This window comes from Tilletiaria anomala, assembly GCF_000711695.1.
Source record: "Tilletiaria anomala UBC 951 chromosome Unknown K437scaffold_70, whole genome shotgun sequence".
In the NCBI taxonomy this organism is placed as follows: domain Eukaryota; kingdom Fungi; phylum Basidiomycota; class Exobasidiomycetes; order Georgefischeriales; family Tilletiariaceae; genus Tilletiaria; species Tilletiaria anomala.
The window spans coordinates 22,618-46,864 of record NW_013546952.1 but is presented as its reverse complement, the minus strand read 5'-3'; the positions used below and the strand labels follow the sequence as shown (position 1 = coordinate 46,864).

The window sequence follows — 24,247 nt, the reverse complement described above, 5'->3', positions numbered from 1 at the left end:
CGACCCATCCTAAGCATGGAGCCACAAGAACCGTTGAGCCGCACCGCCGCCGCTCCTGCGCTTCGCAAGGTCGTCCTGCAGGCCAGGCGCCGGCTGAGTCTGGCCTCCACAATCAAAGGAGCTGTTGGTCCATCATGCACCACGCTGCCAGCCGACGGGCGGGAAGGGCAGGAGCTGGATTCGGCATCGTCATCATCATCATCAGCGCTGCTGATGGCGGGTCGTGACACAGCAGCAAAAATGCGTCGCCCTCCGGTTGCACCGTCAACAGCAGCAGCAGCATCCTCATCGTCAAGCTCCTACATCAAGCTCTCGCTTCTTGCGACCACTACCCTCGCGCGCTACATCATCACACCCGCCTTGGCCGTGCCCTTTTCGCAGTTCTCAGGCAACGATGCAGGGGCGCGAGCAAGCGGGACCGGCCTGATGCAGTTGCACAAGGAGCCGCTGCCGTCGGCGCCCGGGGGCGACCTGCCCGATACGCCTGGGAAGCTGATCTTGGACGTGCTCTCCATCGCCGGCCTCGTCATCCTTGGCGGCATCTTTGCTGGCCTGACGCTCGGCCTCATGGGCCTTGATATGGTCAACCTTCAGGTGCTTAGCACGAGTGGCACGCCGGACGAACAGAACCATGCACGTAAGGTTCTCAATCTGCTCGAAAAGGGTCGCCATTGGGTCCTTGTCGTGCTGCTGCTCGGAAACGTTATTGTCAACGAGACGCTTGTAAGTACACAGCAGCCCCGAGTTCCGTACACCGCACCACTGTGCATGCTCACATGAGAGACCGCGCCCCATCCTCTTCCTGTATTTTACACGCGCAGCCCATCTTCCTTTCCGACTTTGGCGGCGGAATCGCAGCTGTCTTGTCCTCGACGCTGCTCATCGTCATCTTTGGCGAGATCGTTCCCCAGTCCATCTGCGCGCGCCATGGTCTTGCGATTGGCGCATTCTGCGCGCCGCTCGTGCACGCCGTCATGATCATCCTTGCCCCCATCGCATGGCCAACAGCCAAGCTGCTCGACTGGTGCCTTGGCGAGGAGCAAGGTACGACGTACCGGTGGGTATATGCGCCTTAATTCCTGTTTAGAGACCGTGCTCTAGCGGAGACACGAAGGTCCCTCTTGCTCACCCATTGATTTTACTTGGTGTCCATCGCTGACACCCGGACATTCTGTCTCTCCTGTCGCATATAGCAAGGCCGAGCTCAAGACTTTCGTCTCGCTTCACCAACAGATTGGCGCGGATAGCTTGAGCGAGGATGAGGTTACAATGTGAGTGTGGTATAGGACATTTCCGTACCGCTGCTGCGCGAGTTTTGGCGACTGATTTGTGCTTTTTCTGCACACTGTCGCTGATAGCATTCGAGCGGTCCTGGATTTGAACGAGTGAGCCTGATATATCTGCTGCACGCGTCTGGGAGGGCTCCTTGCTGATGCGCCATCGAGCTGTTCCAATTTTGCTAACAGCAAAACGGTCAAGGATGTCATGACGCCCATCGAAGACGTCTATACGCTGTCCAGCGACTCAATTCTCGACGAGGCTGGCATTGCAAAGGTGAGTGTTGGCCATTTGAGAGACCCTGGATATTATATTTGCTCTGTCGAATCTGAATGCCACTGCTGACACGCTATAAAATAAACACCTAGCTCGTCAACAATGGCTATTCGCGCATCCCCGTCCACGAGTCCAAGAAGGGTGATGCAATCCTCGGCATGCTGCTGTAAGTGGCTTGTTCGCGTGCTGTTTCTCCATCCACCTACCGCTGCTGACCTCGATGCGTATCCGACTGTATTCATGCGATCGCAGCGTCAAGAGTCTGATCAGCTACGATCCGGAGGACAGCCTACCCGTTTCTTCCTTCCAACTCCACGCCTTGCCAGAAGCCAGCCCGGATCTGACGCTGTTCGACTGCCTCAACTACTTCCAGCAAGGCCGCTCACACATGATCCTTGTCTCTGCGCATCCTGGAGAGCCGCGCGGCGCGCTTGGCGTCGTCACCCTCGAGGACGTGATCGAGGAGATGATCGGGCGCGAGATTATCGACGAGTCGGACATCTTTGAGGACGTGCACAACAAGATCCGTGTCGTGCGCAACAAGCCCAGCTCCACCCAGGACCAGTGGCAGCCTCTTATTCGCGGCATCATCGAGCGAAGGCGCAAGTGGGGCGGCGGCGCGATTAACACGCCTCTCTGGTCAAACTTCGGCATACAAGGCGCTGGCTCGGCGTCCAAGACGAATGAAGCCGGTAAATACGGATCGTTTGGCCAGTCCAAAGGAATCAACCGTGAGTGCAGTGCCCCCCCTTTTTTCGTCCTGAAGAACGATGGTCTCACTCACAATTCGTGTTTCGCTCTGCGACATTGTGTTCCCACTTCCACGCGTGCAGAGGTCACGATCAAACACCCAGAAACGCCCTCAGAGACGTCACGGCGAGGCTCGGAGGCGTACGAGCGAGAGCTCTCGCGCAAGAACACGAATGAGAGCTTTTTAGGGATAGGCGGCGGGCTGGAGAGCGACAGAGAATTTGGTGGGAGTCCGCGCATGCTCGCCAACGGCGCGTATGTCGTCGAGTTTCACGAGGACCGGCCGCAAATATGGGGGCATGCCGATTTGAGCAGCCGCGCCAGCGCGCCAGCGCTCATTTCGGAGAACCCTTCAGCGGAGGCCAGGGCGGTAGCGGCTACAAAGCCCGGGGCGGCAAGTCCGCAGAGTCGGATCGGCATGTCGAGCGCGACGCAAGGCGCCGGCGAGGACGCCAACGGGGATGATGATGACGAGCAGTTCGACGGAGAAAGGCGCCCGTTGATGGGCCGCATCGGCAAGATACTCTCGGGAGGTCGCAGCAAGAATGACACTGCGGCGCCATAATATGACCCGGCTTTGGCTCCGCCACGCTGCACCAGGGTCTCTTCCTTTTATCACTGTATCACGGCACATGCAGCCTGACCCTATATCTGGCTCTCGTCGAAACGCATCTTGTGAAATAACCACAACAAAGCGTGAAGTATGTGTGCTGGAAAATTCTATGGTACATCTTACAGTGTCCGTATAAAGACTATCCGTACAAAAAGGTGGTTGAGCGCCTTGTGATGCTGGGACGGCCATGACGCAATGGAAGCCAACAGGGAAGGGAGGATGGAATTATGGGTAGGCGGCGTGAGCGGCACTATCGTCACCTCGGCAGCGAGTGCATCTCGACATTCTCGGCTTGGCGCCGCTCGTTGATAGCGTGCGATGGCGTCGCATAGCTGTACGACGTTCTTCGCTGCGAGATCGACACGGCGTCTGGTGCGCGAAGAGGAGTTGACAGTGTGCTCGGCGTAGCGCTCGCAACAGTAGCACCATAAGCAGCAGCATGCTTGTCGTTGAACGGACTCTCCTTGCTTTCGTACCCATACGCGTTTTGCGCATCCTGGTCTGCTGCATTGGCGTCCTCGGGTAGTCCGACACCGACGCGCGTGCCCCAGCCAGTCTCGTGTAGTGTGAAGAGTGCATAAATCTTCAGCAGGGCAAAGAAGTAGCCAAAGGCGATATCTATGTGTGACCGCAGTGGGAGAAAGTCAGCAACGAGCAAGCAGATGGAGTTGATCCTTTGGGTGTGCTCACACGCTGGAACGTAGATGATGTCTTGCGGCCGGAACCACAGGTGGGGCAGGAGCTTGAGCGTGCGCGTCGCCGTGAGCCAGACGAGGTAAGAGACGACGATGCGCCACGCAGGCAAGTGGTACCCTCCATCCTCGACGCTCTTGGTCGACTTGTAGAGCAGGTACCCGACCAAGCATGGACCGACGAGGAGTGTCAGGGGGTTGATAAACTTGTCGATCATGCAATACGCCACGTAAGGGTGCCGGGTCCAAATATAACGCTCCTTGAATATGGAGCGGATGTCTGACCGCCATGTGTTGCGCGTCCATCTCAGCACCTGCTTCAAGAATCGCGCATCCGGCTTCATGGTGGAGAGCAGTTCGACCTCAGGACAGACCTGGAAGGAGCCAAACACAGGAGGGGAGACCTTTCAGCCAAAGGACTAGGTCCATGGCAGAAGCACGACCCCTCATTCTTACCTGGATGTAGGTGTTCCACCCATGGCTGACGAGCCATCTTGTGAGGAATTTGTCGTCACCAGAGTTGAGTCTATGCAGCGCCAGAGATATTTTCATTGTCAGCGAAAGGAACGCGGAGGATACTCTGAGCCTGCATGTTGGAGACTCACAGATATTTCTGTGGATTAACGAGGACGCATGGGTGGACAACCGTGCGTCAGCTCTATGTCAACACGTAGGCGGCGGGAAAGATTTACTCACGCCCAGCCAGTAGTCGTTCGTGAACCCCTGACACAATAAATACGAAATCAGCGGGCGCCTTTCTGACTGAGAACAGGACAGCTCACATGTAAAAAAGCTGGGTCCTTGAGGATGACAGTTCGATACGCTGCTGTACGACCCGAAAGGCACGGAACGCCACCATCGATGTGAGTGCTAGAAGCAATCTCAAAGTTGCGGATAGACAGACGGAAAGCTGCGAGCGTCTCCCACACCGTCATGCGGTTTCCGATCGGCTTGACGCGCTGCGAAGTGCCCACGCCTCCGACCTGCTGGTCCTCAAAGCATGCGAGGATCCATTCGAGCATCGTCGGTGGCCAGATGGCATCGTCGTCCGCAAAGACGATGATATCCGTCATAGTGTTGCGGATGCCGTGCGACATTTGCAGACGCTTGTTGGCCTTGGGAACCGTCAGGACTGTGATTCTGCTTGGATCGACTTGGTTTGCGAGTTCCTGCAGCGGTCCTTTCATCTTGGCCTCGGTGACGATGATGATTTGCGCCGGTTTGCTCTCGAGCCAGCTGTAGGCTGCCTCCTTGAACTCTTCTCCAGCGTCAATGGTTGGTACGATGCTGAGCAAGCGAACAGGAATGATCATCGTTAGGGCTAGTGCGCTACGACATCCACTCAGGCGACGACTCACATTGTGACATCTTCAGACGCAATGTAGGTCGGGTTCAGCGGCGGTGGGATGGGCCTGTAGACGAGTGCAGCAGCCAGACGGATGAGATACCAAAAGTATCTATAAAAGCCAATGACGCCGAATGGCACGACTAGTGACGGAAAAAGCAGGACGGGAGGATGGTAAGGCAAGCACGCTTTGCTGGCATTGCTCTGACAACAAAGGACATTGGAGGGGCTTGCTAAGACTCACAAACCGGAAACTTGTCAGCGGTGAGATACAGCATCTTGAAGACGCCTTGGTCCACCTAGGCGGACCTCTATTGGAAGCCGGTGTCGACAAGCTTATCGATCGAGCTCGAAGAAAGCCGGCGACGAGACACGAAACGATACACGTCCTGAGTCTACTCCTCTCACTCGCTCCTTGTATGAGACCGAGCGCAGCTTGCCCCGGGCAAAGGCTAATACTTCTGCTGCACACCGGCTTGCTGACAGCCACGTGCCACAACCTTTCTGAAGTACACCGATGTTCTCCCAACCTTGAAGGTGCTATAGAAGCGTGAGCTATTGATAGCCATCGGCAAGCGGAGGTTACTGTGAGGTGAAGTTTCAGGGAGTTGTGATGAGTGCATCAAAGGTCCACCCAAGTTGCGGTCGCAGCCAGCGTAGCGCAGCGGGAAGAGTCGCGCAATGCTGTGTGCTCCAGGCACTCGACCAACAGACAGGCCGGCGGGGGAAATGCCGAAGCCCCGAAAATCGAAACACCGATCAACAACAGTCTCGTCACGACGGTCCCGGGGAAGGATTTTGGATCGGGACAAGCTTGAGCGCATCCATACGCAACAACCTACAGCAGGATTACAGACGTCGACGCTTCAGCGCCTGCGAGAGAGGTCGAATCTTTTGCCATTTCCGAATGAAGCATGTTACGAAAGAATTTGCACACGGCTTGGCAGCCTGCGCAGGCAGTGCCTTTCCGATGGGTGGGGCGTGACGCAACAGGGCGACGCGTGCCAGCCGCCAGCCCGAGACCGTTCCAACGGTCGATGGAGGCTGGGACATGTGGACTGGACATTGGGCGAATGCGATGATTCCCAGGTCTGTTGGCTCTATGTACATACATGTGTCCTCTTTGGAGAAGACGAGGGCCTGGTCAAGTATGCATTGCATGATGTGAATGCTTTTAACCTGCTTCCACACTGCAAAGGTGTTTGACTTTTTATAGAGGGGATTTGAATCGGCCCACACGGCGGCGCTGGATTGGAGAGTAAAAGACATCTTGTGACCTTGCTTGGCGCCTTTGCCCGCAACCTGTATATTCCACTCTGAATCCATACACGGTATAGACAGGACAACGTCGGCTTGTCTTTACCTCCTTTTGATCATTTCGGATCGGTTGCTGCAACGGTGAGGGCTTTCAACCTGGTGCAAGTGCTGCCTTGCTAGCGTTCGCACTGCCTCGACTCATACCGCCTACATACGGATTGATGTGTCGCACTTCACATGAGGTTCTAATTCAAGATCGGTACACCACGGCAACGATAAGCAATGGTCTCGTGACGACTCCTTTGCTTTCGAAGCTGGGCCTTGGTGATTGACAGAACACAGTTAATGCGAGTCGGCGTTTATAAAAGGAGTGTGGTATCATGATGGAGTGCAATATAAACTGTTCGCACCCGGATTCTCATTTTCTCGACAGGACCTGCAAGGCCGTAGTTGAAAGCTGCAATCTTTAAGCGTATCCGTCCAGAACCATCATGGCGATCGACGGAAGCTGCCTCTGCGGCTGGGTCCGTTACAGCTACAATAGCGACACATATGATGGCATCGCATTCCGCTGCAGTCACTTCGGGCCACACCCCATCCTTCCACCGACGTGCTCGGCCGTCGGGTACGCGGACAACGGCGGGGTGCTAACACTTGCACACTCCTCGCTCGCCCTTTCTCGCCGTGGCCAGGTAGCAAGTACACGGGTACAGCTGCTCACTCTAGTGAACGATGAGACATAGAAGGCGGTGTTGGACCACCGTTTCCTGTGTAGCGTCCGGGGAACTGACATACCTTTGACATCCGCTCCTTAATCCCTTTGCCCCGGACTGCCTTCCGTAGCCTGGTCTGCCAGACGGCCAAGATGACTTGGAAGCAGCGAGACCATTTTGACCCAGTACGTCGATTCGTGCGGCAAGGGCGCCGGTCCGAACCGCCGGCAGCCTGATCTGCTCGACTCTCGAGTACGACGACAGCGTCTCGGACCTCAAAGCGGGCAGTCTGAACGGACTTTGAAAAGTGCCTGCCCGACGTCAAGGCACATCTGTACGCGCCGCAGGATGCCAAGGAGTTCAAGGCTTCGTATGGAGGCAATGGTGCGCGGTTTAATGGCGTACCATAGGCATTTTTGTAGCGCCGCTGGTAAGGAATGCTCACTCTTCGTCCAGCGTACTCGAGTCGTTCTGTCATACATCTGTAGAGCGTGAAAGGGTAGAGAGTGTCCCATCGGCGCTCCTCTTCCAACTGGGGAGTGAGCGACGCTTGTTCAGCAAGTCCGATGAGTCTGATCCCTGGTGCCGGATACCCTGATGCCCGTCCGCACTGCCAGCCGCACGCCTCTTGCCACGGGTCTCATCACCGCTCTTCATCGATTCAAGCCTTGGTTGCGTGTCTCTCCGCACTACCGACTATGCTGTCGACGGCCTCGAACAAGTGTCGCATTCAAATGTACCCACTCGAATAAGGCCGCAGGGAATGGGAAGATGGCTGAAATGCGCGCTCTCCCATTGGCTGCTGATGCGGGACTCCCCCGCATACACTTCCTCGCTGCTTGCAGACGATAGATTCAGAGTCCCCTTCCGTGTCGATCAGTGGTCTTTCACAGTTCCGCCGTTAAGCCGCTGGGTGAATCGGACAGGGCGGTGGGAGATCATCCTATAGTCAGTCATACGTGGTCCAGCTGATGGTCGCGGGGGTCTCATCTTGAGAGACGAGCTCCAAGTTGCATCTGCTTTCCAATGCTACTTCTGCATGCTCACTTCTTCGTGGTCAGTGCATAGACAAAAAGGCAGACAGAAACACGGGGAGAGGGGGGAAATCACCTCGTATCTCATACTCGCTGCTCTATCACCATGCTCTCCCCAACAGCACGTCGCAGCGCCGCGCTCGTCGCGGCAGCGCGCACTAGCGTATCGTCTCCCAGCTCGTCACATGCATCGCGGACCGCTAATGCCCTTCAGTCTTGCACCCGGCCAGCAGCAGCGGCACACAGCAGCTTGACATATTCATCGTCCTCCTCTTCGGTGCGCCGCACTGTCGCTTCTGTTCGCTCTGCTCTTGCCACTAGGCGGCATTTCATCACCTCCACAGCTGCCAAGAGAGATGTACCAGACGACGACGTCGACGCGCTCTTCGACCTCGCCAAGATCGAGCGCGTCTCAGACGAAGCTGACGTCGTCATCGTCGGTGGTGGGCCCGCTGGTCTCTCCGCAGCCATCCGCATCAAGCAGCTTGCAGAGGAAAAAGGCGAAGACATTCGCGTCGTACTGCTCGAAAAAGGCGGCGAAGTAGGTGAGTTTGGGAGGCGCTGTGGAGCAACCTGCTAGATCGACCCTGTCACTCATCGTGAGTCGCTCTGCTACCCTCCTTCTCATAGGTAACCATATCCTCTCTGGCGCAGTCATTCAGACAAACGCTCTTGATGAGCTCCTCCCAAATTGGAAAGAGCTCGGGGCACCGCTCAACCAGCCTGCAACAGAGGACCATATGCGCTTCCTGACGAAGAATGGTTCGTTCCCACTCCCTCACCCGCCACAAATGTCCAACAAGGGCAACTACATTGTCTCGCTGTCAAGAGTCGTTGCATGGCTCGGCGAGCAGGCCGAAGCGGCCGGCGTCGAGATCTACCCCGGCTTCGCAGGCTCGTCGATCATCTGGGACGAAGGCACCAATGGGGAAAAGAAAGGGATCAAGGGCATCGTCACGAATGAGATTGGCCTCAACAAGGCCAGACAGCCCAAGGACACCTTTGAGCCAGGCATGGAGTTCCGCGCACCCATCACGCTCTTCGCCGAAGGTGCACACGGCTCGTGTACACAGCAGCTCATCCGCGAGCTCGGACTGCGAGAGGCAGTGAATGCGGATCCGCAGACGTACGCACTCGGGATCAAGGAGGTGTGGAAGGTCAAGGAGGACAAGCACCAGCCTGGATGCGTCACGCACTCGCTCGGCTGGCCGATGGACATGCGCACGTACGGTGGTTCGTGGATGTACCACATGGAAGACGGCATGGTCTCCGTCGGTCTCGTCGTCGCGCTCGACTATGAGAACCCTTACATGAGCCCGTTCAAGGAGTTCCAACGCATGAAGCACCATCCATTCTTCAAGGACGTGCTCGAAGGCGGCGAGTGCCTTGCGTACGGAGCGCGCGTGCTCAACGAAGGTGGCTATCAGTCGATCCCCAAGCTGCACTTCCCGGGTGGTGCTTTGATCGGCTGCGCAGCTGGCTTCGTCAACGTGCCCAAGATTAAGGGGACGCACAATGCCATGAAAAGCGGCATGACTGCCGCAGAGGCTACCGTCGACGCCATCCTGGCTCGACGGGCTGCCAGCGGCGAAAGCGAGAGTGAGAGCAGCACAGAGAGACCAGGCATCGACCTGGTGGACTACAAAACCAAGTTGGACAACACATACGTCATGCAAGAGTTAAAGGAGGTCCGCAACTTGCGTCCAAGCTTCCACAACCCGCTCGGCCTGTATGGCGGCATCCTGTACTCGGGACTCGACTCGCTCATCCTCAAAGGCCGGACGCCATGGACGTTCCACCACAAGCAGGAAGACTACCAGGCAACCAAGCCAGCTTCGCAGTGCCGGCCGATCGATTACCCTAAGCCGGACGGGCAGCTGTCGTTCGACATCCTCACTAGCGTCTCACGTACTGGCACGAACCACACCGACGACCAGCCAGTCCACCTCGTCGTCAAGCAGGCCGACTATAAGGGACATGTCGAGCGCAACGTCGGCACGTACGACGGCCTGCTTGGACGCGTGTGCCCTGCGGCGGTGTACGAGTACGTCGATGCAGAGGAGGCGGGTGGTGAGGATGCGCTCGGCAAAAAACTCGTGATCAACAGTCAGAACTGCATCCAGTGAGTTACCGTCGGCCACACGGCGCAACAATATGCGCGCACTTGTGCGAGTGCAATGTCCGTTCTGACTCTGTGCCCTGGCCGCCTTTCGCCAGCTGCAAGACTTGCTCGATCAAAACGCCGGATCAAAGCATCACTTGGACTGTTCCAGAGGGTGGTGGAGGACCCAAGGTGAGTGGCACGAGGCAGCCAAAGAATGTGCTGATTGGAGCATGCTGACCGTTCTCGGTGATTTCTTCGCATTGCACTTGCTCGGCACTACAGTACTCGCTCACATAGGTCGTTCACCATGCTCGAGTCGAGCCGTACCTCAGACTATACTGTACACGCTGTAGCATATACGCTGCAAGCAAGCGTCTCATATCATGCCTTGTCGTGCAGCCATCGAATATGTCGCCAGCAGTCTACCGCCAGAGCAATCACCCCCTGAGTGCACCTGCCGTGGCGGTCGCGTTCGCCGGCTCCTTGCAAAGAAGAACTCAGGTTCAAACGCGAAAGCGTCTCGACGCCGAGTGATACCCATGGAGTAGTGCGCCTATCTGCAGCACCATGCTCTGCCGCTGGTGGAACGCAATCCGAGCTGCGGTGCGGTCTCAGCACGACCGATTAAGAGGACATCGTGGGTCTCGCATACTTCAGGGGAGGTGAGAGCCGGGCTGCTTACACGCCCCACAGCACTAGTAGCTAGTACAGACTACAGCACTTGATGAAGGATGCATGGACTCGTTGCCGTCAATGTGTCGCTTAGCGTTGACGTTCGGAATCGCTTCTCAGTTCACCACCTCTATCCCTCGTGCGCACGAAGCTAGCGGACGTGAATGTTGACGCAGACACGGCGACGGGCGAAGACTGAAGAGATGGTCGACCGCGGCGGCGGGCGCGACGGCATTGGTGCTCGCACAACGGGTGACAGAGGTTGGGCTCAGGGCGGCGGTCGCAGAGATAGCATGATCGGACAGAGGATAGTTCTAGCAGGAGCTGACTTGAATGGCGAAATTTTGACAGAGCGTCTCATATTATGTGCAGCTGAGGCGAACTGCTCATCGTTAACCACAGAAATTGGTGAGACGCTGCCCGATGTCGAGGCTGGTCCACCCAAGGTCTTCTTGGCCACTTTTGATATTCTTTTTTCCATAACAAGACCGCCGCGCAGCCCCCAATCTGCTCGAGGACAGAGCACAGCCACAATGGTTGTGGGAGGCACGACGGCTACAGTAACCAGCAGCTGCGGCAAGCAGCTGCTTGCGAGCGGCAGCCGCTCCAGCGCCCGCGTTGCAGCTCGCGTGACCGGCGCTTCTTCAATGGCAAGGTCCATCACCTTTGCTGTGAAAACATCCTCTCAAAGAGCAAACGCTGCAAGTGCACCTGCGCCTGTGGCGCTGAATGCGCCGACTGGAGTACGTAGATCCATTGCCACCGTCGCGGACGCTTCAGCCGCCATCGGCATTGCTCGTACCCACTCGTACCGCGTCGTCGTTGTCGGTGCAGGTGCCGCCGGCCAGGCGGTTTCGCATCAGCTCGCTCTTTCGGGCTTCTTCGACGCTGGCGACTCTTCCGCGCAGAACATCCTCGTCATCGATCCGTCAGAAACACATGACTATCAGCCAGGATGGACGCTCGTTGGGGCTGGACTTAAGCCCAAAGAAGAGTTCAGGAAGCCGATGCGCGAGTTGTTCGCTACTTCCTCGGAAGACGCACAAGGACAATCGAAGATCGATCATCTTCAAGATGCGGTTGAGAGCTTTGAACCTGAGAAGAACCGCATCGAGACGCGGGATGGAAGGACGATCGAATATGAGCAGCTCGTCGTCTGCCCAGGCATTCACATTAACTGGGCCGGCATTGAAGGTCTAGAAGAGGCACTGAGAGATGCGAAAAGCTCAGGCGTAAGCAGCATTTACAGCTATGTGAGTTACTGTATGGCTCAAACGGCAACTTTGCGGATTACGCTGACATTCACCGGTGCACTAACAGGATACGTGCTCTGACGTCTTCCCGCTGATCACCTCGCTGGACCGAGGTCGTGCAATCTTTACACAGCCAGCAGGGTTCATCAAATGCGCCGGAGCGCCACAAAAGGCCATGTGGCTTGCTCTGGACCACTGGAAGCAACGCGGTGTCTTCAGTCCATCAGATCCTTCGAAAGGCGTACAGATCACATTCGCAACCGGTATGCCCACGATGTTCTCTGCACCTAAGTACAGCAAAGTCTTAGATGAGATGCGTCAGGAGCGCCAAGTCGAAGGGCTGTTCCAGCATGACCTGGTTAAGATTGACCCGAAGCGCAAAGTAGCAACTTTCAACCGTCCGGACGGGCAGTCGCCTCTCGAAAAGCAGTACGACTTGCTGCACGCTACACCGCCCATGGGTCCGCTCCCGTGGATCAAGTCGTCGCCTCTGGCTGCTGCTGAAGGGGGTTTCGTCGACGTCGATCAAGCCACCACCCAGCACAAGAAATACAAGAACATCTGGTCCATCGGCGATTCTTCAAGCTTGGCCACTTCCAAGACGACAGCTGCGATTGCCTCTCAAGCGCCTGTGCTCGTCGCCAATCTGCTCCAAGCGCTCGCTAGCGATGGCAAGGCGATGTCAGTGGCTGCATACGACGGCTACACCTCGTGTCCGTTGCTTACGGAATACGGCAAGGTTTTGTTGGCTGAATTCAAGTACGGCGGAGTGCCGAAGGAGACGTTTGGCAATGCTTTTGGCATCGATCAGGCAGTACCAAGGCGCGCTTTCTACTACCTCAAGAAAGACTTCTTCCCTTGGGTCTACTTCAACTCGCACGTAAAAGGCACATGGCAAGGTCCCAAAGGATTTCTGAATGCCGCCAAGCTTGCGCCTTCCAGTGCGAGTAGCGCGAGATCGATTCACACTGCCTCAAGGCCATCCATATCGCCCAGACGCTTTGCCTTTGGCAATCAGACACGCACCTTCAGTTCATCCCCCGCAACATCGCGTAACACGCCTGCTCGTCGACCCCGCGACCCTCTCGCAGTTGACCGCTCAGCTATGCACCATCGTCTGCCAACCGGCGAGACATTCATCGTCCGTCCCCCCCCGAGCGCGCCGAGCCCTTACACCTCGACGCTGACGCCGAACCCGATCCTTGACGGCATTGCCGCTGCTCCACCTAGCCCCGCTCTGCCACCGCCCATCAAACCCCGTACACGATCATCCGTCTTGCCGGGAAGCCAACCTTTGACTGCTCAGCAAATTCTGCAACTTCAAGCGCTTCGCAAAGAGGACCCATTGAAGAACACGGCGAGCAAGCTAGCCAAACAATTCGGCTGCTCGCCTACCTTTGTTCGCATTGCTGCACCAGCGCCGAAGGAGATCAAAGAGCTCCGCTCCTCTGCACTCGATGCCTTGCGTCGCACCTGGGGTCTTCGCAAGCAAGTTGCCAGGACTGAAAAAGCTGAGCGCCGCAAGTTGTGGTGATTTGCGCTGGTAATTGTACATCACACCAACACTCTGTCCACATCCTGCATTCTATAGAAACGAATGTCTATCGGCGTACTTGCTGCTTGTATGCGGTATCTATCAAGTCTTGCATGCTCCAAATTCGGAGCAGTCCCTGGTTGATCGCGTTCTCCGAGGTCCATGCGGGCTGGACTTGAGCTGTACATTCCTCCAAAGGTCCTTCTGCAACTACCAGCTGCGAAACGCCACATGCCTCGCCGTTAACGCTCTCCTCGCCAGGCGGCAGCACCATCTCGATAAAGCGATATGAACCGTCACGCTGACCTTCCACTTCCAGTATCGTCTGTCGGGAACACCTCTCTTCCCGCTTTCCTTCGCATTCCCAGAGTGCCAGTTGAATCTTGGCAAAGTCGAACCCAAGACCATTGCCGAAATTCTTTGTCAACGCCTCCTTGTGCGTCCACAAGTCAAATTGTCGAGCTAGCATTTCGGCGTCAGGAAACGAAAGTGGCACAGGTCGCGCTCTTTGCTGCTCTCGCGAGAGGATACTCTGTGATGAAGCTCGGCTGCCTGGGCTAGCACTGAGCACCCAATCCTTCTCTGCTGGCGTCATTGTCATGTTCATTGTATCGACCAGATTGCGCACAGACGATTCGTATCGGGGCAGAGTGCGCGACATAACGTCGATTCCCAGGCGAGCCTCAGCGAGTGATTGGGCACGCAGGCCAGGCTTGTGCGACTTCTTGGCAGCAGCATCTGGAGTGTGCGACTTTTCGTGAAAGGCTATGGCGACCCAATCGCCATCGTGCGTGACATTGTAGTCCGTGGTGTGCTCGAGTCTCGGTGAGCTCAGATACGGCCTGCCCTCTCTCGTCTTGGAGAACTTCATCTCTCCCCACCGACAGGAGTACAATTGATTGTAGACGAGTCTGGGTAATAACTGGCCAGCCAGTGCCCTCGCCTTGTCTACAGCTTTCACGTAGTGCTTGACCTTCTCAGCAGCTTCAGGTGACGATGCAAGGAGCTCCTCGGCGAGCCGCGGAAGCTCGTCCTCGGGCGTCGTAGCAAGCCACCTGGACACGTCCACTGCCCAAACTCGAAGGGCTGGTGAGCCCTGCAGAGCCACTTGACTTGCTTCATTGATGCAGTCGGTGAAAGGAGTCTGGGGTTGTTCGGATGAGGGTGAGATCACGAAAGGCTGAATATCTTGCTTCGTGGGCTCCTTCTGCAACCCATGGGATTCATGAGGTTCGTTTCTATCAGCTCTCCCCTCACCTGCGGATGCGCTGGCGGCGATGGGCACCTTCCATTGGGGTACAGTGCAAACCGGCTGCTGGTCCATGAACAGGCACGACAACAGCAAAAGATTGAAAGCCTCGCTCGTCCAATAGCTGGTGTGCGCGGTGAGCATATGAAGATACTCGCTAAATCCTTGGCCGTCCAGAACGAAATCGATGCATCCGAATGGATTCAGAGCTCTGAAGCGCTTCTCGCCCTTTTCAAACGCTTTCAGGCTAAAGGTGTCCGCAGCCTGCTTCGGGTCGGAGCTTGCTTTCTGTCGACCTTCGTGCTTTTCTTGAGATCTTGCGTCGGCTTGTGAAAGGTTGACTTTACCCGATTCGACATCCTTGCTGTAAGTCCTCAGGGCCGAGAAAGGGTGTTCACCCACGCCAAAGATTTTTGAGATGCTTAGGCGCGGCAAAGATAAGGACTCGAGTATCGACTCGGGGGCAGCTTGAATCGAGACTTGCTTGATGACTTTTGCGTATGTACCGTCGCATGTGGCTGAGAGATTATAGCCCACCGGATCCGACGAGTGATAAATATTAAATAGGGTTTCTGTAGCCAGACAACCATAGTGTCCAACTCGGTCGCTGACTGCCTCGTCTTCCATGCCTTCAGTCCTGTTGTTGCCTTTGCGTGCAATCAGCTGCCCCCCATCGAGGTATAGAAAGAAGCCGACGGGACTGCCAATGAAGAAGCAGTGCTTGACGTTAAACAGCAAATGCCGATTCTCATTCTGCTCGAGCTCCTCTTTGCTGAGTTCCGAAAGGAGCTTTACATGCGTCGGCTGCTCGGACAAAATGGCACTTCCCAACGCGCTTCCCAGAGAATGGCAGATCAAGCTCACGCGTCCACCCTCGCACTCGAACGCTGGATTCCGTTGAACGAACAGTCGGTAGACACGATTGAGCTCGCGCTTGACTGCCTGGATCATCGACTTGCGATGTGATGATAAGTAGAAAGGGACATCGAGGAGGACTTTAGAGATAACGTTTCTAACGACCGGAATCGACACGTTGTTTGAGACGTCCATGAGCGTGAAAAAATTGTCGTTGCCTTCGACTTGCCTGTCGAAGGATAGACCCGAGCGCCAGCATATGGGCAGGAACTGCACCCGCCTCCCGCGGGACAGCTTGCGCATCTCCGGCCGTTCTGCTTGGTTACGGCTGGTGCCGCGCAAACGCTCGACGTCGTAAACAAAGTTGAGCCCGTCAAAGTCGCCTGCGAGTTCTTGGCCGATGCCGTGGATGCATAGCACAAGCTCTGGTGGTTCTCCAGCGCGGTCCGACGGCGGCTCAGGGAGAGAGGTCTCATCTTGGGTTGGTTCGCCGTCCGTAACCTGTTCCGTGCTCTTATCGTGCCATGGCTTTTGCAACTCTTCGTTGGAAGCTCCAAAAATCTTGCGGATGCCATTGACAGGCAAGAGCCAGATGCTGTTTTCGCTGGATGGCCACAGGCGTGCCGCAAAAGATGACCCTTCATTGCTCGAGCCGCCTTGATCTTCATCTTCCCCTGGTTCACTTGCGCTGTGCTTCGGCAAACAAGACGCCCCGAGCTTTCCCTTTCTCCCTTTTGCGGCGCTCGTATCCCCATGCTTCTTTCTCGCCTGTGTGGCCTCCGCTCGACCCCCCTTCGCGCCATTGTAGGAGTCCGAGTCCAAATCAGAGTCAGAATCTGAGTCTGAGTCGCCAGCGAACCATGGAAGTATGGTTTGTACGTGTTCAATCAGGGTGCCCGAAGACCTTTCCCGGGCGATGCGGTCAGCCTCTCGGAAACCACGTATCACTTTCGAACCACCGAGAATGGAGAGGAAGCGACCGCCAAAATCGACACTGCGAAGCATGGCGAGCGTTGGGAGACGTAGTGTCAACACAGAGCCGAAGTAACAGAGCTTTAGCGCAAGCGGGCAACCTCACGAGAAGAGCTTTGCACTTGTTGCACTTTCCCAATGAACCGTACCTGCTTGTTTTGCCATACACGGTAGCTCTACTTGGTTATTGTTTTGAACTTCCCCATTCGCCTGTGTCCTGTCGAAGGTCCACGGCTTGACTTGGTCATAAGACATCTCCAAGTCTGTAGCGAGCTCCTCATCATAGCCGATCGGTGCGTAGCTGCCGTCCGCCATGCTTGAGTAGAAGTACGTGGCGCGCATGATCTGTACCAGCATGCCCTTGAAGAAAACTGGATACATTGTCATGGTTGACAAATCTGCATCGAAAAGACGGTCCTCGAGGACCGCGACTGTCGTTCGTCGGGCTGGGTGAGAAGGAGACAGGATAGGATCAAGGGTTCGGTTGACCATGATTTTGGAAGGGCGTATGGATTGTTTGCTCCTGTTCTTCGCTTCTGATCCACGTTCATTCTCGGACTTGTTTCCAGAAGGCTGCAAGTTCTGCATGGCACTTTCAACCGCGTCAATGCCCGAAGGAGGAGAGCGTGGTAATAACATTCGTTTTGTCTTCTCCAGGTGTTCTCCGCTATCCCCTTGCCCACCCTTGCGGCTCGTATTGTCTCCATCATTCGATTCGTCAGCAAGTGCTTCGTCTGTGCGGCATTCTATCTGCTCTCCTCCAAGCTCGACCCATTTTCTTTCCAAAGCGGCGTTGTCCTCGTCCGAAAAGACCGCCCAGCGTTTTTTCCAGGCATAGAACCAGCGGGCTTCCAGTCGTGGCTTTTCCTTCCCAATCTGTTGCACTTGAAGAGAAGTGGGTAAACTATCTGGTTCACGTGAGTCAGTCATCATGGCCACAGACCCCAGTCTCGCGCCGAGACCAAGTTTTACGGCACGCTGGCGTGGCTGCGGACAAGTGGTCTGTGTGCAGCATGAACCTGCGTGATCGATACGAAGCAGCTCAAGCGCTCAAGACTGCGCCGAACTGATGGGGGATCCCGAGAACCCGTGTTTGACATTTAGGAGCATTGTCTTTTGGGTGACACTGCGCTTTTGGTGACACCTGACCAAACTCAGCTGAGAAGCCCGGATTTTGAGTCCTGACTGTGCGGCGGTGCATATGCATTACTCTTTTTTGTGGTGTCTATCGACTCATCGCTCATCGCACTCATCACTGCATCACTATTCACTGTTGTGGTCTTCCAGATAACACTCAGTCTCCTGTGGCGTCTGTTCTCTGTAGCCATCGGCACCGGGTTTCGACTTGCGCCAGTGCTTCTTTTGTTGGATTGTTGATGCTCGTTCGTGTACTATCGGTGGTTGTTCGACAGCACAGCACCCAGCACGCAGTTATTGCACATGCGGATACGCCCTCAACTAGCAAACTCCCTACAGGTTTCGAGCGTCAAGTGTCAAGCTCCTCAAGTTCTAAGATTTAAGCATTGCCTATCGCACATTGTGTATACCATATATCATACGTCCAAGCGTGGGAAATGCAGGAACAACAGCGAGTTCGAGTTACCCAGCGAGAGGCATTTCACGGTCGCAGCTTGGAGCCTTTCCTTGCCGCTTCCAGCGCGCCCGCCAGAGAGAATCCTAGCTCCGAAGGGGATTGACGACCGTCTCATTTCTATTTAGCTGCGGAGCCATCCTTGATTCAGCATAGTTCACAATTTCATCGTCACTAGCAATTGTGAGTTTGTTGGGTAGTGTTGGACCGCGTGGCACATTTCTGAGTCCATTCGCCATGTCATGCATCCCGTTCTGCCATTCCACAGAACTTTACACGTACACATGAATAGTGTTGCGAGCTGCAGAGCGGGCCGCTTGTGAGCCAATAACCACATCTGGAGCAATTCCAATTGTGCCTGGTGACTCTGCCAGGCTGGGCCATGATGTCAGCTTAATGCTTGAGATGATGCCCAATTGATTTTACCAGTAGCCTCCTGCTTGCCAGGCGCCCACCAAGAAGCTGGGAGGCCCAAAAGAAGAGTCAAAGGGCCGCTAAAATGTATCTGCAGGCTGCAGTCTGCACGTTACCCTAAGGCCAAAGCACAAACTAGCAAGTCACACAACCAGTCTTTTGACTTTTGATCATGAGCACTGATCGGCATGACGTCATGGGGTATGCTTGTTGGAAATGTGTCGTCTCTCCATCGTGCCTCTGTTTGGCTGGTGCAATAGTTCAGAGGTGTGTAGTCAAATGCCCATGCAGAATGACGTCATTCACAATGCTTGCCAGCAATGGTGTCTGGATGGATGAATGTCTGTCTGGTGGGTCAGACTAGCTACTCGTCTGTCCCCATCTTGGCCCCGCGTATTGAGACCAGCACACGGCATCGGCCGACCGTCCGTCATCACCAAGCCCTGTGCCATCCTTGGATTGTGCCCCACTGTACTAAGATGCAATGGACGCACAGCCTTTACCGGAGGCTGGTGAACATATAAACCCTTACCTGAGTCCGTACAACTTCTTTCGTGAATCTCTCCAGAAGCCACAACGTTGGTCGCTCACGGCTACACACAATCCTCTCCTTTCAAAGGGTGTATGACTGGAACGAGGTGCGAACGTCGCACATGGGATGCTGCTTGCTTCCTCGCACTTTTGTTGATCATCTGCCCTCACTTCTGCTTGACCATCTTGCATCTTTGATTGCTCGTCTCATTCTTGGACCCTCTCCCACCATCTCCGATTGAACCTTCAAGTAAACCACACTAATCACAATGGAGACCGTTAAAAACGTTGCTAACTACGTTTCCGAGTCGTGAGTATAATTCAACACACCTGCACTCCGCCTCGTCTGTGGTTTCTCATAAATGTCGCCGATCACTCTCGCGTCAAACCCTCTATACAGTGTCCAAGGTGCCATCAGCCAGGGCTCGTATGAGACCAACAAGGCTGTCGCCAAGGACTCGAATGCCTCCATCGGCACGAGGATCTCCGCCGGTGTTGACGCCATCAACGACAAGATCGAGCAGAAAGGCCACGAGGCAGGGGCTGACCTTCACAATGAGGCTGCCAAGCATTAAATACGAAAATACCTGTGCCATCCATCATCAACCGCCCATATCCAATGGGTTTACTTGGTCAATCGCTTAACTATGAACACGCAATGTATTTATTGCAGTTATTAAGCAAATTGATTGTCCACTGCCAGCTTGTCTCAATTCCGCGTTCGATCTTAGAGCCTCAATACATTGTCAAGCGAGTGCGCCTGATTCAGCGAGCAGAAGCTGGCTCGCACGGTGCCCCCATCCTTACAGCAGCCCGTCCGAGCCATAGTTCTACGGCGCGAGCTTGTTGATGCTGATAACTCGGAACATCAGGACCCGAAGGAACGAGACGGTGCCAACGCTTGGAACCCTCCTGTCAGAGCTGAAGCCAGAGCAAGCTCCCGGCTCAACGCTCAAAAATACTGCCTGGGTATCATAACATGCAAGATATTGGCCTGCTGTCCCAACAACAGGATATCGACTTTAGATTTCGAGCAAGCGGGGTTGCTATGCTACAAAGAAACCAGAACTCACTCTATACAGGACGAAAAACACGTACATGTATTTACGGTGCTCCAGATATTAGTCGATGCATTGCATATATTTATAGCGCTTTCACATGCATTGTACAACAGATTGCTGTGCAGGATGTCTCGTCGGCAGGCCTCTTTCCATCCAGCGAGCGGTAATCAAGCAGACATACAGTATGCAGAGAGCAAACAGACGTCATCCAACATCCTGAGCTGGCGTGGTCTGCGCAAGCGTTGATCCCCCATATGTCTTCTACAGGCAGCAGTGATCGCCACGGCCTCACTGTCAACCCTTTTTTGTTCCTGGGGAGAATGACACAACCACAGTTGCGGGTGTGCTCGAGGACTGTATAGGGTGCGGTGGAGAACCTCCGCCTGTGATCACCTTCCCTGTCTCATTCGGCATGTGGGATGATGAGCAGGGCGGAACAGGGTCCCCCTCCACCTCCATCTAATACTCGTTCATTGCCACTCTACTCCCACGTGGGCCACCCTCATCACGCACCACAACCTGAGAGCCAAGGGCTCGTTCGTAATTTGTGACTTGCTTCGATGATGCTTGCCTCTTGACATGAGCGCTTGAGAGTGCCTCAGCCTTGCGGGCAAGCAAGCACAGCCCAACAAAGCGGCCGAGTGTTGACACTGGCCAGAGTGCTGGTCTTGGCTTGGCCTTGTGCAGCCACTGTGTCCCGGGCAGGGGATGCTCTCGTCATGATCTGAGGATGGGCTGTGCGGCGCAGCCAGGGTCATACAGTGCCCTCATCAAACAGATCATGTTGCTCACTGACATACTGACATCTGTAAGGGTCCCGTTCTTGGTACATGGAGCAGCATGACGCGTGCCAGGCGTCAGGCCAGTTGCAAGCAAGTTCCCACTCTCCAGCCAACAAGTGATGCCCGCCTGTTCTTGATTGCAGATGATGCCGTCACCGTTTTACCGTGTACAGCCCTGTTGGTCCCAGGTCCCAACCCAGCCCCACCACCTGCTTGTTGAACACCTTTTGGTGCGTATATAAGAAGCCCGAGGACTGCTAGGCCTCGTTGATTATGTTTTCTTCCTTACAAATTCAGTGCCACTCACCGAATCACATCTCCAGCCCACCTCAATCAAACTTTCAATCACTCACAATGGAGACTGTCAAGAAGTGAGTCTCTTTCTACGTGCTGTGGACGCAGCTACATTTACTTTGATCAGCCCCATCTGACATCACGTTGCTCTACTTTACTCTCTCTTGAAAGCGCCGCCAACTACATCTCGGAGAGCGTCCAGCAAGCCACCACCGGTGCATCCAAGGAGGCCAACAAGAACATCGCCAAAGACTCTAACGCCTCCCTCAGCACCAGGGTGCGTTCTTTGCCACATTCACGACTTGATATTTCACGACAGTGTAAACTGACATACCACGCGTTGACTCGCTCTCGTACTGCAGACCTCGGCAGGCATCGACGCCGTCAAGGACAAGGCCAAGGAGGAGAAGCACAACGCCAAGGGCGAAGCGCACAAGGAGGCTGCCAAGAACTGAGCGTTTTCTCCATACCTGTCCACATTGCAAATGTACTAGTTACGGTAGTCACGAACAATTAAATGTTTGACGTTTGCATCTACATCGGCCTCCCCCCATTTCGTCCTGGCTATCCAGCCTGAAAACTACGGTCGATAGTAGCAGCTAACAACGGATGCGAATGAAGTCGCGTTCGTACAGCTTGAGGCCAGCCTGACTAACTTCAAGGTTGGATAACACGCCCGACATGTAGCAGGTGATAGACATGCTGAACAGCAAAGGCAAGCTTGCTAACGTGCGTATGGCATTTCGACGAGCGAGATGGACTGCATGTACAGAGACTGCGATCAGACGTGTGCATACTTGCCCTCATACTTTCTCGCCTTGGTCATGGCCGCGATGATCGCCGAGCCGACGCCGCTGCCGTCCTCTGCCTGGCGCACCTGGATCTTCTTGCCGTTTTCGCCAAAGATGTCGACGAGTGCTTGCTGCAGGCGCTCGGGGAACTTGGGGTACTTGCTGTACAAGCTGCCGTCAGCGCCGACGCCGCACCCTTGCTCTGTGAGGCCCATCTTTGTGACCAACGCGGCGATGCCGCACGAGGACAGGCGGGCGGCGCGCGTGCCGATCAGTTTAGCCAGCTCGCGGAAGAACTTGCGCTCGGGGATCGTCGTCTCGAGGCTAAAGAAGTGCGTGAAGAGGCCGGTGATGGTCAGCAGCTCGTCTGTCGGATCCGACTCCATGAGCGAGAGGAAGGCTGTGTCGAAGACGTATGGCTTCTCGATCTTGTAGGTGTTCTGGCCCAGGAAGAGGTCGCCATCGTCGGCCATCTCGACAAGGCACAGGCGGAACAGCTCGCCAAGGTAGAGACCGGCGATCATCTTCTCGTACACCTGCTCTTTGGGCTTGTTGGAAGTTAAGTCGATATGCAAGTCGTACTTGGTTCGTGGAAGGTATTTGGAGTCGAACGAGTCGAATGCGCCGTATTCGCAGTTGATCGCCATCTCTTCGTCCTCTGGTAGCTCCTTGTGCTTGATCTTGGGGATGTTCTTGATCTTCTCCATGTATGCCGCATTGCACCCAGTGCCAAAGATACATGCGATGCGCGTGTCATCATTGACATCTGGAGGATCCAAGAGTCGTCAGGCCACTTCGAGTCGTCAATATAGGGACTCGTCACTAACAATTGGAAGCAATCAGAGTGCCGGTGGTGTCGTTGATGATGGAGGTCATGTGAATTGGGACTTTCTGGCTCTCAAGCGCTTTGCGGAACATCTCTGCACAATCTCTACCCTCGGTATTGGGGCTGCCGAAGCCCTTTGTCCAGCGCACAAGAACGCCATGGTCGATGCGATCTTGCTCCATTGGGTAGCTGAAGGTGAACCCAAGCGGGATGTCCTCCTCTAGGAGAGGCCCCTCTGAGCCCTCGCTGCTGAAGTGGTCGCAAATGAAGGTATCAAGGCACTTGGCGCAGAATTCGAAAAGCTTCTGACCCTCCTCTTGCTTTTGCTCATCGGTCAGCCTGAACTTGGTTTGTGTGACTTCGAACTTCCCTTGACCTTTCAGTGCTACATGGCAAACACGAAGATTTGTGCCTCCGAGATCGAGGGCGAGATACGATCCCACTTCTTCTCCCGATGGCCAGCCAAAGACGTAAGCTGGCAGCATGGGCTGCAAGCACATACTCAGCAGTCAGCGGTTCGCCCGTGCAACAGGGAAAGGCGAAGCGCATCGCTGATCGACGCACCACTGTCTGGCCATCCTTCTCCAGCCCATTCTTGAGTACTTCAACGAAGTTATTGACGATCTCCTTAAGCTTGTCTGCTGAAACGGTGAACTGCTCAGTGTATTTGGCCAACAGACGCTTCAAGTCTTCATCTCGCGCTGCGGGATTAGCCTCATGCTTCTCCGTCGACGTGTGCCACGAGACAACCTGCAGTAAGGATGAAAAGCAATAACAAGGCCGTTACATATGGCGTTCGTGCGGGAATGAGCTTGCTTGGAAAAAGACTTACGTGCGTCTCCAGTCGCTCGACGCCGCTCCCTCGCCTGCCCTTGATGCTGCTGGCCCGGGACGGGCGACGCCCGGAAGTGGTGTCCATGGCCGCCATGTCTGCTTCCGCAACGGTCGCACAACCCCTTTTTGGCTTTGCACAATTGTCAATGTGCCAAATGGGATACCTTGCTGTCGGTGTGGATACGTCCACGAGCCATTACAGACAAACGGTAGGCGAGAACGAAGAGAGCGTTGGGGTGATATACAAAGTTGAGGCCATCGAGGAGGCGGAGCGAGACACCGACGGAGAGCCGAGACGACCAAGAAGGACTGACAGCCCGCGTCATAGCTGACAGCAGGGCGGCTGTGCAGTAAGTATGCTGACTCGACTGCAGCCAATTTCCGAACCCCGGCTTTCGGCCTGCGGGTCTGGTAAGTGGGGGGACACAACCCTAGTTTATGAGGCTGCTGCTGATTTTGCTAACATGAGTTACGTAAGCACCTAGCAATTACGTGGCGGGCTAGCCCAGTTGCCCTCCCCTCTATA

The 24,247-nt window shown here is 55.3% G+C and overlaps 9 protein-coding genes across 9 annotated transcripts; 5 read left to right on the top strand and 4 right to left on the bottom strand.

The window, feature by feature from the left end:
* Positions 1-15: 15 nt before the first annotated feature.
* Positions 16-2,241, top strand: K437DRAFT_263784 (DUF21-domain-containing protein; the record flags this gene model as incomplete). Its single annotated transcript, XM_013386584.1, has 8 exons — positions 16-723; positions 822-1,057; positions 1,194-1,271; positions 1,359-1,385; positions 1,467-1,554; positions 1,647-1,720; positions 1,807-2,193; positions 2,214-2,241. The coding sequence occupies 8 exons, from the start codon at positions 16-18 to the stop codon at positions 2,239-2,241; spliced, it is 1,626 nt and encodes a 541-aa protein (XP_013242038.1).
* A 333-nt stretch (positions 2,242-2,574) lies between these two features.
* K437DRAFT_164453 (uncharacterized protein) lies at positions 2,575-3,304 on the bottom strand. The gene has a single exon (XM_013386583.1). The coding sequence runs from the start codon at positions 3,104-3,106 to the stop codon at positions 2,657-2,659; it is 450 nt and encodes a 149-aa protein (XP_013242037.1). The 5' UTR covers positions 3,107-3,304; the 3' UTR covers positions 2,575-2,656.
* Positions 2,982-5,532, bottom strand: K437DRAFT_257888 (glycosyltransferase family 2 protein). Its single transcript, XM_013386582.1, has 8 exons — positions 5,199-5,532; positions 4,968-5,097; positions 4,392-4,896; positions 4,306-4,332; positions 4,215-4,222; positions 4,066-4,135; positions 3,608-3,983; positions 2,982-3,535 (listed from the first exon to the last, which is right to left on the bottom strand). The coding sequence occupies exons 1-8, from the start codon at positions 5,230-5,232 to the stop codon at positions 3,174-3,176; spliced, it is 1,512 nt and encodes a 503-aa protein (XP_013242036.1). The 5' UTR covers positions 5,233-5,532; the 3' UTR covers positions 2,982-3,173.
* A 2,392-nt stretch (positions 5,533-7,924) lies between these two features.
* Positions 7,925-10,521, top strand: K437DRAFT_249041 (putative flavo protein-ubiquinone oxidoreductase). Its single transcript, XM_013386581.1, has 4 exons — positions 7,925-8,503; positions 8,589-10,080; positions 10,176-10,251; positions 10,345-10,521. The coding sequence occupies exons 1-4, from the start codon at positions 8,065-8,067 to the stop codon at positions 10,357-10,359; spliced, it is 2,022 nt and encodes a 673-aa protein (XP_013242035.1). The 5' UTR covers positions 7,925-8,064; the 3' UTR covers positions 10,360-10,521.
* An 860-nt stretch (positions 10,522-11,381) lies between these two features.
* K437DRAFT_226256 (FAD/NAD(P)-binding domain-containing protein) lies at positions 11,382-13,521 on the top strand (the record flags this gene model as incomplete). The annotated part of the gene is made up of 2 exons (XM_013386580.1): positions 11,382-11,987; positions 12,055-13,521. The coding sequence occupies 2 exons, from the start codon at positions 11,382-11,384 to the stop codon at positions 13,519-13,521; spliced, it is 2,073 nt and encodes a 690-aa protein (XP_013242034.1).
* Positions 13,522-13,542: 21 nt separating this feature from the next.
* K437DRAFT_237777 (uncharacterized protein) lies at positions 13,543-17,714 on the bottom strand. The gene is made up of 2 exons (XM_013386579.1): positions 16,704-17,714; positions 13,543-16,619 (listed from the first exon to the last, which is right to left on the bottom strand). Exons 1-2 carry the CDS (start codon positions 17,528-17,530, stop codon positions 13,589-13,591), a joined length of 3,858 nt encoding a protein of 1,285 aa, XP_013242033.1. The 5' UTR covers positions 17,531-17,714; the 3' UTR covers positions 13,543-13,588.
* Positions 17,715-19,027: 1,313 nt separating this feature from the next.
* On the top strand, positions 19,028-19,835 carry K437DRAFT_257880 (Grg1 protein). The gene is made up of 3 exons (XM_013386578.1): positions 19,028-19,240; positions 19,385-19,443; positions 19,534-19,835. Exons 2-3 carry the CDS (start codon positions 19,403-19,405, stop codon positions 19,706-19,708), a joined length of 216 nt encoding a protein of 71 aa, XP_013242032.1. The 5' UTR covers positions 19,028-19,240; positions 19,385-19,402; the 3' UTR covers positions 19,709-19,835.
* A 1,495-nt stretch (positions 19,836-21,330) lies between these two features.
* Positions 21,331-21,725, top strand: K437DRAFT_269402 (glucose-repressible protein; the record flags this gene model as incomplete). The annotated part of the gene is made up of 3 exons (XM_013386577.1): positions 21,331-21,347; positions 21,442-21,547; positions 21,633-21,725. The coding sequence occupies 3 exons, from the start codon at positions 21,331-21,333 to the stop codon at positions 21,723-21,725; spliced, it is 216 nt and encodes a 71-aa protein (XP_013242031.1).
* Positions 21,726-21,810: 85 nt separating this feature from the next.
* Positions 21,811-23,921, bottom strand: K437DRAFT_257878 (putative hexokinase). Its single transcript, XM_013386576.1, has 4 exons — positions 23,720-23,921; positions 23,452-23,637; positions 22,889-23,375; positions 21,811-22,827 (listed from the first exon to the last, which is right to left on the bottom strand). Exons 1-4 carry the CDS (start codon positions 23,813-23,815, stop codon positions 22,052-22,054), a joined length of 1,545 nt encoding a protein of 514 aa, XP_013242030.1. The 5' UTR covers positions 23,816-23,921; the 3' UTR covers positions 21,811-22,051.
* Between the last annotated feature and the right edge of the window lie 326 nt (positions 23,922-24,247).